Source organism: Trachinotus anak, unplaced genomic scaffold (genome assembly GCF_046630095.1).
Source record: "Trachinotus anak isolate AG129_WGS33_773 ecotype Australia unplaced genomic scaffold, CSIRO_AGI_Tana_v1 ptg000007l, whole genome shotgun sequence".
Lineage (NCBI taxonomy): Eukaryota > Metazoa > Chordata > Actinopteri > Carangiformes > Carangidae > Trachinotus > Trachinotus anak.
In genome coordinates, this window is record NW_027273858.1 from 3,456,716 (window position 1) to 3,470,754 (window position 14,039).

At 39.8% G+C, this 14,039-nt stretch overlaps 2 protein-coding genes across 5 annotated transcripts in view; both read right to left on the reverse strand.

The window, feature by feature from the left end:
• Positions 1 to 460: 460 nt before the first annotated feature.
• On the reverse strand, positions 461 to 8,223 carry LOC139622589 (uro-adherence factor A-like). Its single transcript, XM_071479973.1, has 8 exons — positions 7,856 to 8,223; positions 7,176 to 7,275; positions 6,592 to 6,690; positions 3,558 to 5,921; positions 2,795 to 2,959; positions 1,802 to 1,862; positions 1,128 to 1,252; positions 461 to 874 (listed from the first exon to the last, which is right to left on the reverse strand). The coding sequence occupies exons 1-8, from the start codon at positions 7,898 to 7,900 to the stop codon at positions 846 to 848; spliced, it is 2,988 nt and encodes a 995-aa protein (XP_071336074.1). The 5' UTR covers positions 7,901 to 8,223; the 3' UTR covers positions 461 to 845.
• A 1,310-nt stretch (positions 8,224 to 9,533) lies between these two features.
• Positions 9,534 to 14,039, reverse strand: part of itsn1 (intersectin 1 (SH3 domain protein)) — a 45,729-nt gene continuing 41,223 nt past the window's right edge. For all 4 annotated transcript variants that reach the window (XM_071479979.1, XM_071479977.1, XM_071479976.1 and 1 more), the window contains 3 exons: positions 13,665 to 13,729; positions 13,174 to 13,282; positions 9,534 to 13,060 (listed from right to left, as the gene is read on the reverse strand). In XM_071479979.1, coding sequence (XP_071336080.1) covers positions 12,912 to 13,060; positions 13,174 to 13,282; positions 13,665 to 13,729 — 323 coding nt within the window. In that variant the 3' untranslated portion in view covers positions 9,534 to 12,911. The remainder of the gene's footprint in view (positions 13,061 to 13,173; positions 13,283 to 13,664; positions 13,730 to 14,039) is intronic.

The window sequence follows — 14,039 nt, forward strand, 5'->3', positions numbered from 1 at the left end:
TCTATGCTTTTCCACACTTCTGTTCTACTCTATTTACATAGAGAAATGTTTATTAAAAAAAATAAAAAAATCTATGATATTCATTCATTATTCAGATGTGTTTTCCCCTGCTAAAATAAAAGATAATTGCAGTTTATTTTTATTTTTTTTTTTTTTTTTTGAGGATAAGGTCTGGTGCAGCGCTCATTTTTTTGTGTGTGTGTATGTGTGCGTCTGTGGTTGTGACTCACACCATCTTTATCACAGAGTCGTGACTGAGGGGGGATTTGACTTGGCAAAGACTGCCTCTACCACCACACAACACATCCAGCAGCGACGGAGAGGGACAGAGTGCATACACAGACAAATATAGCCTTCAAACTCAGGGAAGAGAGACAAATCACAGAAAGAGGGAGAAGGATGGTGTGAGGCATAGAAACAGTGAGGTAGACAAAAATAAATGGATCCAAATACAGAGATATTGAAGTGACAGCTCCACCTGCTGTTCATTGAGGCCTTGACTGCTTTATATGATGCTTTAATTGCAGGTCACACACACAAATACATGCATCCTCAACATCAGAAAACACCTGATTTGTTGTAAAGTGCTGCTTTAACAAAATAAAATTGTTTCTATCATAATTGCACAGTACAAACAAACAGCCAGGAATATATTTTCCCTTTTTTCAACCAGCAGATCAACCAAACAAACTTTATATGCTTCTTCTCCTCCAATTCTCTCACTTCTTTAACGGAGTACAATTGAAAGCATGGAGGCAGTGTATAGTAAGTCAAAAAGTGAGAAGACTGAGGAGAGAAGAAGCAGCTGACATGGAGCATACAGAGCAGGAGGTAGCCTTCATGGGTCATTTGCAGTCCTGGTCCATTTCAGGCTCTAGAAAGAAAACAACAGAAGTAAGAAACTGTACACAAGAAAATGAATTTATTTTATTTTAGTTTGACACTGTACTTATTTTAATGAATCTGTGCAGTGTTACGGAGCTGAAACATCATGTTCCAGAGGTAAAAAGACATTTCATAATCTCCACAGGGAATTGGGTTATCACCCTTAATGTATTAACAAAACAATATGAAATGTACTGAGTCACAGGGACTGAACCTCTCTCTTCCCTCCATGTCTCTCTCACCAGTGAAGGTGAACTGAGGGAAGCTGCTCAGGTCTCCTCCTCCATAAAGTCTCTGGAGCTTGGCTGTCTCCTCTGAGAGGTATCTGTCGTAATCAGGCCCCGCCTCCACTGGTCCTTCACTCAACCTTAGAGGAGAGGAGATATTAGACGGGGGAAGTTAAAATGAAATGTAAATGTTTGTCATTCTGTTGTTGTGTCCTTCACATTATATCTCAACATCACAGTTTACCCTAAGTATTCAATCTTATTTAACCTTTTAATAGCCAGGAAATCTACAGACCATATTATCTCTTTTACAAGACAGACCTTACCAAATTGCAGCATAATATATTTGAGATAAGTTAAATGGGAACACAGAGACATGTGAAACAATAAAACCTGACCTAAAAGATGTTTCTTATTTTAAAATGTCTGATATCATGGCAGCCGTTCCAAATTTTGAACTGAATCTTATTTTGTAAACAGCAACTACATTTAAAACCCTTTTCTGATACTGACCACATTCAGAGGCTTGTATCATCCAAAACTATCAAATCAATCAGGCCCTAACCCAGCTAAGGACACGCAGGGCTAAAACTCCCTGGCGTTTGGTAGCTCAGAGGCAGCCCAGCAGTGTGTGACCTCTGAAGGAGTTTTCTGTTGAATATAAGAGGAAATCTCTTTTGTCTGTCTACCTGCGCATGCTGTTGTATTCTCTGATCTTCTCCAGGAAGAGTCTCTGGACTGGATCCAAATCTTAAGAACACACGTGAAAAACAACACTGTCAAAAACACGTCTTTCAACAGACAACATTGACTCTGGACAGTTGTCTAGATCCCGTTAAGCGATGACACATTTCTAAAATATCCATGCTGAGGAACTACAGTACAGTAAAGGTCAGAGAAAGATAGTGGTTGTAGAGAATATGGTACAGTTAACGTTAGGCAACTAAAACACTCGGATACATTTAAGGCCTCAGTATCGCCTAATCAGTCACATCCGAAAATACTTTCATGCCCATTACACAGCCTGTTCAAGGTGGGAATGTTGTGCCTTTATTTCACTTCGCTGTTCTATATAAAAGGTATGAACCATGGTACAGGGGGCATTGTTGTTCTGCCTTTAAGCCGACAGCAGAGGTAGTCACCGGACCAGATCAACGTCTGTGTAAAAGGCAGAGCCAGCATGGTGAAACAAGCGCTGACATTGTTGTGTTACACGTGTTCTTGATGGCAATATAGTGTGATCTCCGTTTAAAACTGGCATCTGAAAGTGTCCAATTTTGAATAATCATCACAATGAGACTACAAAAACATGCCAAAGCTGCAGAGCTCTAACAGAACAATCAGGGAGGCAGTGTGATGCATCCAGCAGGAGGCTGCAATATCAGGTGTTTCATCCTGCCTCTAAGTGTAGCCACTGGAAACAGATATAATCACTTTTGGCTGCAGGTGCCGTCGACCTAGTTACAGAAAGATCATGGTCATAGTTAAAAAAGCCAACATTATCTGAAATGGGACATTAATACTTTCTTGTGTGGAAGTGGGATATTCTACATCCTGACTGTAAGTCTCCCTACATGAACATCACACTGCTTCTTGCAGTGACACTGAACGGCAGCTGAAATAAACATGCTGAAGATGTGACCTATAACTGTGTACGAATGCATGTCTGCAAATGTATTTACCTGTCTTTGTCCCTGTATCTTCTTCATTCCCCAAGGCTTCAGTCTGTGCTCCCTCCTCCAGCATCTCCTGTCCCAGCAGCACCTCCTTCGGACTATGAGAAGCTGGAAAATCACCTGTTTCTGCAGCCGCTGTATCAACGCCGACTGACCCTGTGACAACTGTTGCTGTGGCAGCAACCCAGGAAACAGAAACAGGAGAGCTGAAGGTCTGCAGAAGAGCTGATTCCACTTCTAAAGCATCTACTGCTTCACCAGTCTTAGTTTTAGTTAAAAACTCTAAAATCTGAGCTAATTGCTTCCAGGCTCTAGCACAAATATTGTACAGTATAACAGGGGTTTTCAAAGTCCATTGGAGAATTAGCTCGGGGCTAGAGCTTGATTCTTTTGCATTTTGGCTAATTAGCACCATTTAAGGTGCCGAATTAGCTTTCAGCACTTCCTGTTTGCAATGTATCCGTGTATGTACAGACTATTATCAATGGATTTCTTTGACACAGACGAAAACTTTAAAATGTGATGACTGTCAGGCAATTTCTGGAGTTAAGTCTTTTTTTTTCTTTCATTTTTAAGTGGATTTATGGACATTTATTTGCAATGGACAGTTTCAGAAAGTGTAAGACAAACTGAATCTAAAAATATGTTTATCATGTCTGTGTGTTTAGGTATGAGTGCAATATTTGAAGTAAGACTTATGTCTACTACTATCTCTTCTTTGCTGTTGCTTCTCCTAATGTCTCTTCACCAATAACAATACTAAACTTACCATCCAAAATATTTGCTCTTACAGCCTCCTGACCGATCCGTGCCTCTGTTACGCCTGCTACATGCCCTGGAACAGTAAAGAGCAGCTCCTCCATCAGTGCATCACTTTGCAGATCTTCAGACAGATCATCCGCTTCGGGTAAAGATAGAGACTCAACATTCAGATCCTCAATCATGTCACGGGACTCTGTTAATTCCTCTACTTCCATCTTCCTCCCTCCAGCAAGAATTTCAGCTTCATTCTCCAGATAAGCCATGGTTTCACTCAGGGACTCGTTCTCCAGAGTTCCCAAGGACGCCTCGACTTCTGCCAACGTCACAGACTCAAGAGACATGGCCTCCAGGACACTTCCCTCCTGTTCTCCGGACTCTTTTTCTGCTTCCTGACCAATCATTTCATTCTGCCTTATCAGTATGTCAGGTGGCTGCCTCGGCCCCTGCTCGGAGCCAAACATGGCCTCTAACATAATGGATGCCTCAGCTTCTATCGCATCGGTTGCTTCAGAGATAGAATCTAGAGTTAAAATCTCCACCTCTGTTGTGTCCTCAAAAACAACATCCTCTACTGTTGCCTTAACTTCCATCTTCTCCTCTTTTGCTAATCCACCAGCTTCTTTTTCAAGAGCATTACTTGTTTCTTGCAGAATTTCGGTTTCAAGACCTCCAACCTCAGCCTTCACTTCTGCCAGAGTTACTGATTCCAGTGTCATGGCTTCTTCTTCACTTGCCTTCTCTTCCACCCACAAAGAGCCTCCATTTCCTCCCACAGGTTGATCAGAGGCTGAGCTTGTTTTTACCACGCCAGGAGTGGTGGGAAGCGCAGCAGGAACATGACAGAGAAGCTCTTTCACCAACGAGCCAGTTTCTCCTTCTAACTCTTGAAGATCTTCAGACAGAGAGTCCCATTTTGAAAGAGCTTTAGTTAAAACTTCACTCTCATCTTCACTTGGATTCTCAGCTTCAGCTCCAGCTTTACGTTCGGCTCCGACCTCTGTCTGAACCAACAACAACTCCTGGAGTTGTTTTTCTGCTTTTTCATCAATAATAAATTTTGTCTGGAGGAGCTCATCAGTTTTCAAAGACTCCACCAAAGACTTAACTGAGTGTAACGTTACAGACTCTAAAGTCATTTGTTCAGACTCGTTTGCCGCCTTTTCCACAGTAACATTCCCTGAGGATGATTCTACTATAGATTCTGTTGCAGATTCTACTTCAGATTCATGTGCATTCGTGCTGTTGGTTTGTACCACTTGAGGTGTTGTATCTGCCTTAGCATCTATTGTAGCTTCCACTGCACTGTTTGTAACGGACATTTCAAGTGTGTCCACAAGAGAAGGGCTGCCCTCGCCTGAAGGGTCTATTGTAGTTTCTAACAAGGGTTCTACTGTTGTAGTGTGTAAGGTTTTAACCACTCCCAAGTCAAGGCTTTTAGCTTGCACTTCTTCAGTTGAGGCATCTACTCTAGACGCAACTGGTCCTTCAACAGAAGCTCTATTTTCTAGTGCGTCTGCAAAAGGAAGACTGACCTCTGTTGGTGATTTAACTGTGGTTTCTATTAAGGCTTCTTTGGCACCGTATGACATGTTCACCACTCTTTCTTCAGATTCTATTGTGGGCTCTACTGTACCTTCAGCAGCAGCAGCTATACTATCTAATGTTTCCAGAGCTGTGATGCTGGTGTCTGTTGATTGTTCTGTTGCTTCAGTTGAGGCTTCTACTGTGGTAGTGAATGACACGTCAACCACTCCTGAATCTGAGCTTTTGATTTGCACCTTCTGAGCTGCTGTATCTACTGGAGCTTCAGCAACAGAAGCTCTAGTTTCTGTCGGCCCTGCAGGAGGAAGGCTGGCCTCTACAGACGGCCCTGTTTCCGTGAAGGGTTCTCCTGTAGCAGCTGGAACAGATGGTTTCTTTACATTCTTCTCTGCAGTGTGGGCTGATAAAGGCCGTACAGGAGGAGCTGTGAGTTCATCTGCCTCTGTAGCAGCTTCCACTTTGGTTTGGTGCTCTACTGTAGCTGCTTCTGATCCAGATGATGCAGGCCTTGTGCTGGTTGAAGAAGAAGTTGTAGGAACAGTCACACTGGAGACACCATCAGAAGTAATGTCCTGAATAATACCAAGAGGAAACTGCTGAGGTGTTTCAGAGGAAAATAAAGTATTTGGGTTTGTGGAAGATGCTGATTTTGGTTGAGAGGAACGCGGTGCGGTGTTAGAAGTAGGTGCAGTCTTTTTGGAAACACTAGCAGCAGCAGGAAAGACAGAAACTGCTGGCTCTGTCTTTGACAAATGAGGAACATTTGAGGTGGAGACCTTCCCTGAGGAGGTGGTGGTAGGAGGCATGACAGAGGCTTTGGCAGGTTGAGCTGCAGGAGGAAGGTAAAGGACATGTCACCAGAAATAAGCAGAACAAATCAGCTGGTAGAAATAACTGTTCTTCAGGCAACTCAAGAATATGTTCTATAATGTGTTCATTTGTAAGTAGAGCTGAAATGATTAATCAGTTAGTCAGTTGGAAGAAGAATAATAAGTAACAATCAATCATTTTAGTCATTTTTCAAGCAGAAATATTGAAAAAGTTTAATATTTGCAGATTTCAGCCTCTCACAGGAGAAGATCTGCTGCTTTTCATGTCATATATCATTGTAAACTGAATATTTGTGGATTTTTGGACAAAAGACACAGTCCCCTTAAACTCGTAATCAATTAGAAAGCAATCATTAGTTGCAGCCCTAATTGTAATAATGTAGGTTATAGTTTTCCATATGTTGTTGTCAGTGTTGTGACAGACATGTACATGGCTTAGACCTTATCTGTGATTTCTGTAATATATTCTACTGCGTGCTAACACAGTAGTGTAGTTGATACATTTAGCTCACAAATGCCCAGAATTGAAACTTCTTAATCTTGATTTCTAGATTATTTGCAGAAAGAAATGATGACATTTCTGTCACCTGCTGTGTTGTCAGGTAAGAAAACACATCTGGAGGTTACTGTCTATGGCCCAGACTTCATTAACATCCCCAATGTACTGACCTTTACTAGCAGCAGGGGGCGCTGTGCTCGGCCTTCTTTGGGAGAAAAGCTGTTCCAGGAGTTTAGCTACGTCGACAGCAGGCTGGGGTTTGGCTTTCCCTGCCAGGAAAAGACAATAAATATTGAGAATAAAATATCTTATAGTAGAGCCCACTGTGCATGACAATAACTAAATGTAAAGATACAGATGCAAAGAGAATTTCCTGTCAGGGGTAAAAAAATCTATGCAGTGATTTGATATTTGAAATATTACAAAAATGTGTAGATGTGATAGGACCGAGGATAGTAATGCACAGTGAGTTTCCATGAAAATCATCACAACATATACCAATATCAGACTATTTAAATTAAATATACTGTGATAGAGGATGTTATCTACATTCGCACCCCGACTATAACACAGATTTCTGTTTTTGAAAAGTTAGCATTCATAAGCAGTATATAAATATTAAAAAAGCTGCAAGGATGGAGGTGTTTATTAATTTATTTGTTAACAACTCTGTCCCCCTTGTGTATGTAAGTGGAGGCTGCTGTATACACAGACACTGACTGACAGAAAATCAGACAGAATGTTTTTGTCTTACTGATGTGTGTTCTTCGGGGTGGTTTCCTGTCAGGTGGTTTGGAGCTGAACAGAGCAGCCTGTGGCCTCCACAGGACTCTACACAACTCCCTGTGAAAACACTGCATACACACAAAATCTAATTATGGGATGCACAAGCTTTTGCTGCAGCCAGATGACAAATCTGTTTCTAGTCTGAATAGTTTTTATTGCAGACTACTACATTAAAAGAAAGAGAATTTATAACAGTAAACAGTAAACATGCAACAACTAGATGCAGCAGTAACCTTAAATGCAATGACAGTACTTGCCATATGAAATATTTGATTGTGTTGTATGTGAAGGTTAAAATCTAATTAAAAAGTCGTGGGCACACAACTTAACTACCAAATATAAGTAAAACAGTTAAAAGTAGTTTCACCATGAAAAGCTACAACAGTGAAATGCTGCTTATCCACAAAATGCTGCATGAGTAATAATCATTTAAGTATAATTAAGCCTATTTTTAGCCCATTTACTACAGAGAGTGTTTTTACATGAATCTGTATGTAAGCATGCAAGTGGGATTTTGAATGCAGGACTTTTACTTGTAATGTGGTACTTCCAAACTGTGGTATACATAGTTTTAATTATGTAAATGATCAGAGTACTTTAAATTAAATTCCTACTTTTAACTGCAGACAGAAAAACAAAAGTACTTACTTTGACACACAATCCAGTTCCTCTTCTGAACAAAGCAGCAGCCATGATTGCTTAATAAAAAAATATGATCTTTACAGAAATATCGTTTGTAGGATAAATGATCTCTTTATTTGAATGTAACTTTGAGGACTGTCCATTCGCTGTGGGAAGGAACTAAATGTCCTGAGCCTGTCTCTCCTCCTCCATGTGAGTCTCCCTGTGTTTATCGCTTCACCGAGGAGTAAAGGAACAAACAGTCTGCTGTTTGTTTGTTTGTTTGTTTGTTTGTTTACCAGCCAGCTAACGTATCTGTCCTGCGTTGTGTAGCTTTACAATTACATAAAGCTTCAGCCTTTAATCACTGGTGTAAAGACAAACACTAGAATACTAGTATTTCCGGTCACGACTGTCAAAATAAAAGCATCAAAAGCAAACAGAATGTACTGACCTTCAACATAAAATTCACTGAATGTAACTTTTTATATCATTGCATAATAAATTCACAGATTAATAATTTATGCTCTCAGTTACATCTCTTTAATCTACTTGACCCAGCAAAAAAATAAACTCAAGACAATATAAACTATACATTCCAATAGCATTAGCATTGAATAAGACAGATAAAACAGCAATTAAAAGTTCAGTGCACTTACGTTGTAGTGAGAGACAAATAAAAAGAGTTGGGTTTTTTTTTTTTTTTTTTTTTTTGAAGAGTTTAATTTAGATGAATAAGTTGAACTTAGTTAAATGCAGCAGTTACTGTTTCCCACTGAACTGATCATTTGTGACCATGTCTTGCTTATTTCTATTTGCACAATTAGTTTAATTTCATAAGTGTCTGGGCACAAAACCAGTACAATGATATTATCCAGCAATTCATGTGCTGGATTTGAAATAAACATCTAATGCAATGAATAAATAACATCCTAGTAAAGGTATAAACAGTTAAATAAGCTGGTTCGTGTATACATTATTTTATTTTGAAGGCAAAGTTGGTTGAATTCCGGCTTTTTGGTGGATATTTTTTCTGTTTTGACGCAGCTCGTTTAAAGGAGGACAACGCCCCCTTTACTGCATGTGTCAGCACAGCCCAGAACTGGAGAGTGCACCACACTTCCCTTCACTGAACAGGTAACTTTATTTTGAAACTCCTTAAATTCCCACAGAACATTAAAAAAAAAAAACAGAACTACATCTATTAATCATTTTTCTTTTATGCACAATTTCTTTGATATTGATTTTTTTTTTCTTTTTTTATGCATTTCAAAATAAATGCGAACTCAAAATTTATCAGATAAAGCAAAAATATACTCAAAAATAAAAAGCATTATAAAATCTGAATGTTGTTTTGTGTGACCCATGGTCCCCAACCCTTTTGGCTTTTGGACATGATTTCATGAAGTTAAATCAGAAAATAATTTTCCTTCTAAAATTGTTTAGTTTGAAGGATTTCAAGAAGCCTGAGAGGCTAAAGGTGTCCAGGATTTCCCTCGAAAATTACTATTAAAGAAAAAAAAGTCAGACAAAATAAACATGACAAGTTTTGTTTTCTTTCCTGGGCCTTTTTGCCTTCTTGTGCCTAAACCCTGGTATAGCTCTACCGATGGAATATCATCTGAATATCTGTGTTTATGTGTGTAAGCATGTTGACTAAAAACAAATTATTAGCCACAGAAACCGACAAAGCAGACAACTTAAGTCTTGGTCCAACTGGAGTTTATTCTGAACATTGAAAGACAACAACGTACATCATCTTCTACAGTGATAATTAACAGCAGGCTGTCTCTATCGCCCCCACAGCGCTCATATATTAACTCTCAGATAGCAGTAGTATTATACACAACCTGGAATATAGACAGTAAGAACGGGTTCAAACTGGATTAGTTTCAGTACAGTGTGAGAGGAGGGAGGGCGGGTACTGGAGAACAGTACAGAGGTGGATGTAAGACATATTCATCATCATTCATCACCATCGTCATCATCAGCTTCAGTCTGGGGAGACACATTCATACACACCTTCCTCCACAGTCAAGATGCTGCAACTTGCTGAGCCTCGCTGACTCCTGATTGGACAGTGGCTGGTCACTAAGGTAACTGTTGGTTGTCTCAGTGGTAATTCAGTACATCAGTAACCGTGGCATTAAATGAAAAGTGATTGACTAAATTTACTAACTGGCCAAGCTAACTAACATATATACAATGACAAACTGGGGTTTTATCTGTCTAACTGGCTAACGCAGCGGCCATTTTGAACACTCAGGTTGGGAAAATCAGCTCGGAAGGTTTCGGCTGCCTTCAGAGTAACTCCTGAGTTTGTGTTTTTGACAAAAGAAATTGAGTCAATGATATGCATAGAAAATCAAACGGGTACAAGTACTGAAAACAAAAAGCGATGCCTTATCTTTGTTGTCCTTTTAAAAAGAGCAAAAGCTTGTTTTTTTCTATGTCAAAGAACGTTTGGCACCATCATGAACAAGCTAACACAACCCCCACGCAAAGGCACCGGAAATACGCAGCTTTACAAACATTTTAATATTAAAAGAATTTAATGTTCCTCTTTCTAAGCAAATAAGAAACCACCTGATCTCAAAAACTGGAGGAATTTTAATTATGTTAAATATGGAGCTATAGACAGGCACCAAAGTCTAGACTGTGGCAGGCTATTGCTAAAATGTGTTAATCTATGGCTCTGTAATTGATAGGCAACAAAAACTTATGACTATAAGCCCGTTACTCCAAGAAGCCTGATACTTAAATACTGAATGGCTGATCATCTCTTTTTTGATTCAACTGATTGTTGAGAAAGGGTGTTAGACTAGTTAAAGTCTTACACTGTTAAAATCCCACTTTTAGATTTGTGAAACTTTTATTTTAGTCATGAAAGAAAAAAAAAAAGCTGTTTCACTGCTTTTCCTCCATCCAGACAACATCATGGAAACGTTTCCAGGTTATTCAGGTTTTCCAGAACACATAGAAACTCATATGTATGTTTAACGGACAAGTCTGGTGATATTCTATATTTTTCTTATTCTCAACTCAATTCTTATGAAAAGACCAAAACCAACAGTGAATGTATCCTATTACCAAGTATTGTCTGTGTATCCAGAGCCTGATACATCTCATTCCTCTGAGCCACAGAGCTCCAATTATCCCCAAAACTGTTAAAAGCACATCAGTGAGCCACACTGTCCTGCTGCCCTAGATAGTGCACCAAATGTGGATTAATCCGCCGCTGAAAATAGTCCCCTACAATTGCACTGTTTCCTCCAACTTGAGTTATGCTTGCTCAAAACTACAGTGCCCAGATGTCTTAGGAAATTAGATCCTTTTTGAAAAAAAAAAAAAGATGTATTTGTGTGACATTTTTAAAGACTTATGTCTTCAGTAGGAACCAATGTGGTTGGTGTTGACAGCTACAGGCAGGGCAGAGAGGCTGGAAAGCACTGAGCGATAACTAACACAGTGTTGGTTTTGGTCTGTCATGGGAATTTCTGACAATGAGAGCAACACCAGTCTTCTTGTTATTAGTCTCCCAGGTCGACTTTCCTACCTTGACTGTTCAAAATGGCGGCTGTGTGACATATGTCGGTCAAGTCCTACCCTGCTCTGTTCTGATATCAGCGACAGTGTCTGTTTTAAAAGTGCTGGGAGTGCTGATGCACAGTAGCATTGTTTCTACAGAGAGCTTTCTCAGGGTTAGAGTGTAGAAACGCTGTTCTTATAAAACGCATTTCTGTAGTACCTAGCATGTTCGAGGGCCCCCGCTCAATCCAGTTCTGCCCTCTGATCCTTTCCGGTTTCCCCCCCCCCTGCATAGTGACGCCACTGTGACAGCTACACACAGCAGCAACATAACAACAGAGGTTGGATGTGTGACAAAAATCACCTAAAACTAGAACCCCCGCGTGCATTCAACATCAAAAAATCTGAAAAAATTAAGACATTCTTCTTTACAGTACCTCATTTTAAAATAGCTGTCGCACCTGTTCCCTGTTTCAGCCACATCATCATCAGCATTATTATAACTGACGCATGAAAAAGGGACATTTGTGTAATTTATGTACACCGGACACTTGTCATATATCGGGGTAAAATCTTTCTATAACTTCAGCTTATTAGCATCGTTAGCATTTTCTCATTAAACCTGTACATATTTAGCACTTTCTACGACAATGTGGCAAGTGTTCAGTGAATGTCAAAGTTCAAAAGGTCAAGGTCCCTTCACATGCAGTACCTCAAAGCTGAAAGCCTGAAGAGTTCATCTGAAGACTGAGAGAGTTGTAAGAGTCGACATAAAAAAATGAAAGAAAATGTACACTGAACCGTACCATTAGTTAGCCTGTTCACCTTGACACTCACACAGTCATTCAAACCAGCAGACTGTCTCACACACACTCACTCACACACACACACACACACACACACACACACAGGGGTTAGGGTTGGTCGGGACAAATAAGGAGGGCTGGGATTGTCACTGGAGTGTCTGTGAAACTGTCTGATGAAGCAAAGGGAGAGAAAACAGTAAAGACCTGGCTGATCTCCAACAGGACTGGACTGGACTAAATACTGCACTGGAACAGACTGAAGGAGGTCAGAGCTGGACTGGACTGGACTGGACTGGACTGGACTGGAATGGAATAGAGACCTTGGATTTTTCATTTCTTCGCAGTACAACATAGTTCATGCCGAGCTACTTAACCTGTAAACACAAGCAGTGTCTTCATCTTTAAAATCTACCACCACAGTTTGGATCTGTTTTAACTGGGACAATTTCACCTCCTCAAGAAACTGTATAACAATATTTAAGACATAAAGATGTGCTGTGTGTGAGACTTTTATGGCCTGGAATATACATTTGGAGAGTGTAAGATTCAGAACCTGCAGACATGTGGGTTTAGGTACAACATTAATCTCCTAAATCCTGAGATTTAAATTTTTTAAATTAATCTTTTTCTCAAATTCAATGCTTTTTAAGACTTGTCAAGACCAAGTCTAATCCAGCCCAGCAGTCAGGTTCAGATCATAGCATCTCTTAGCTCCTTTTCAGTCTCGTCCAGTTTGGTCCTGTTCTGGTTTATGGTTCTTCAAACAGCTGGAGGTCCAGCCTGACAACAATCTCTCCTGTGGGAACCTCGTGGAGCAGCAACCGCTTTGTGATTGGTCCTTTAGAGCCCTGGTCTTTCTTTATTTCGGCCAACCGGATCTCTGTCCTGCCCAAGAAGTCTGAGGGGGAGGGGTAAAAGAGACAAAGTGTGAGATGAAAATGTGCGATAAATCCATGCGTTCCCTCTTGTCGAGCAGGTAATGTGAAGGATCAGCGTTTGATCATTACTGACCGTCAGGTGAGAACTGGTCTCGTTCGAACACAGTGACACAGAGGACGTCCTGTTCCAGGTCCTTTATAAAAAACTGACAGTTGGAGTTCCACTTAGGATTCAACGTGTCCTACAGAGAGACAACAGAGGGAAAACAAGTGTTTCTAAAATTGTACAAATAATTAAATACTCATATAACCTACGGTACACTGTGACCTTTATCCTTACTAAACAATAAAACATTACTTTCATAGTATAAGTTAACACCTATACTATCCAAAACCCTTAAACAATAAAATGTCAAAACAAAGAAATGCTGAGAAATGGCTGAATGTTAGTGGAAATAAAGGGGAAGTCCGTTGTATTTTCACACCATTGTTCTCTCATTAGTCTCTAAAGGAGGTTCACAGACTAAGTGATGGAGGAGAAACATTGATAAACCCATACACACATCTCTTAACCTCTAATCAATAATGTAACAGTGTAAAATAAAACCATACATGTGGTCATACCTGTAATGTTTTTGTGATATGGCACTGGGATCCCATGGTCACCTCACAGTACGGGTTACTTTTTCCTGGAAATACAAGACAAACAGGTATTTATCTACCGAGGAAGACACTGTTCTCTGAAAAATAAGAAAAGTCTCTTTTTATTTTACCGATACACAACAAACAGTTGAGACTCTAAATGAGTTAGACTATTCTTGGTTGGTTGTGTGTAAGTATATAAATTAATAAAAAAATAGCCCCACCTTTACCAGGTGCCATTTTCAAGTGACAAAATGTCCAATAATATAATTTGCAATATTATGAAACGGGCTGCTCTGCATAATGAGCACTTTCACTTTTGGAACTTTAAAGGTCCCATATTTTACACTTTTCTGT

What these genes read in the sequence shown, in the direction of transcription:
- LOC139622589 (XM_071479973.1), bottom strand. Translation starts at nt 7,900, where the DNA reads ATGGCTGCTGCTTTGTTCAGAAGAGGAACTGGATTGTGTGTCAAA. An exon ending in GAACTGGATTGTGTGTCAAA is followed by an intron (nt 7,276 to 7,855) that starts GTAAGTACTTTT and finishes GTGTGTATGCAG; the next exon opens with TGTTTTCACAGGGAGTTGTG. An exon ending in AAGAGCAAATATTTTGGATG is followed by an intron (nt 2,960 to 3,557) that starts GTAAGTTTAGTA and finishes TTGCTGCCACAG; the next exon opens with CAACAGTTGTCACAGGGTCA.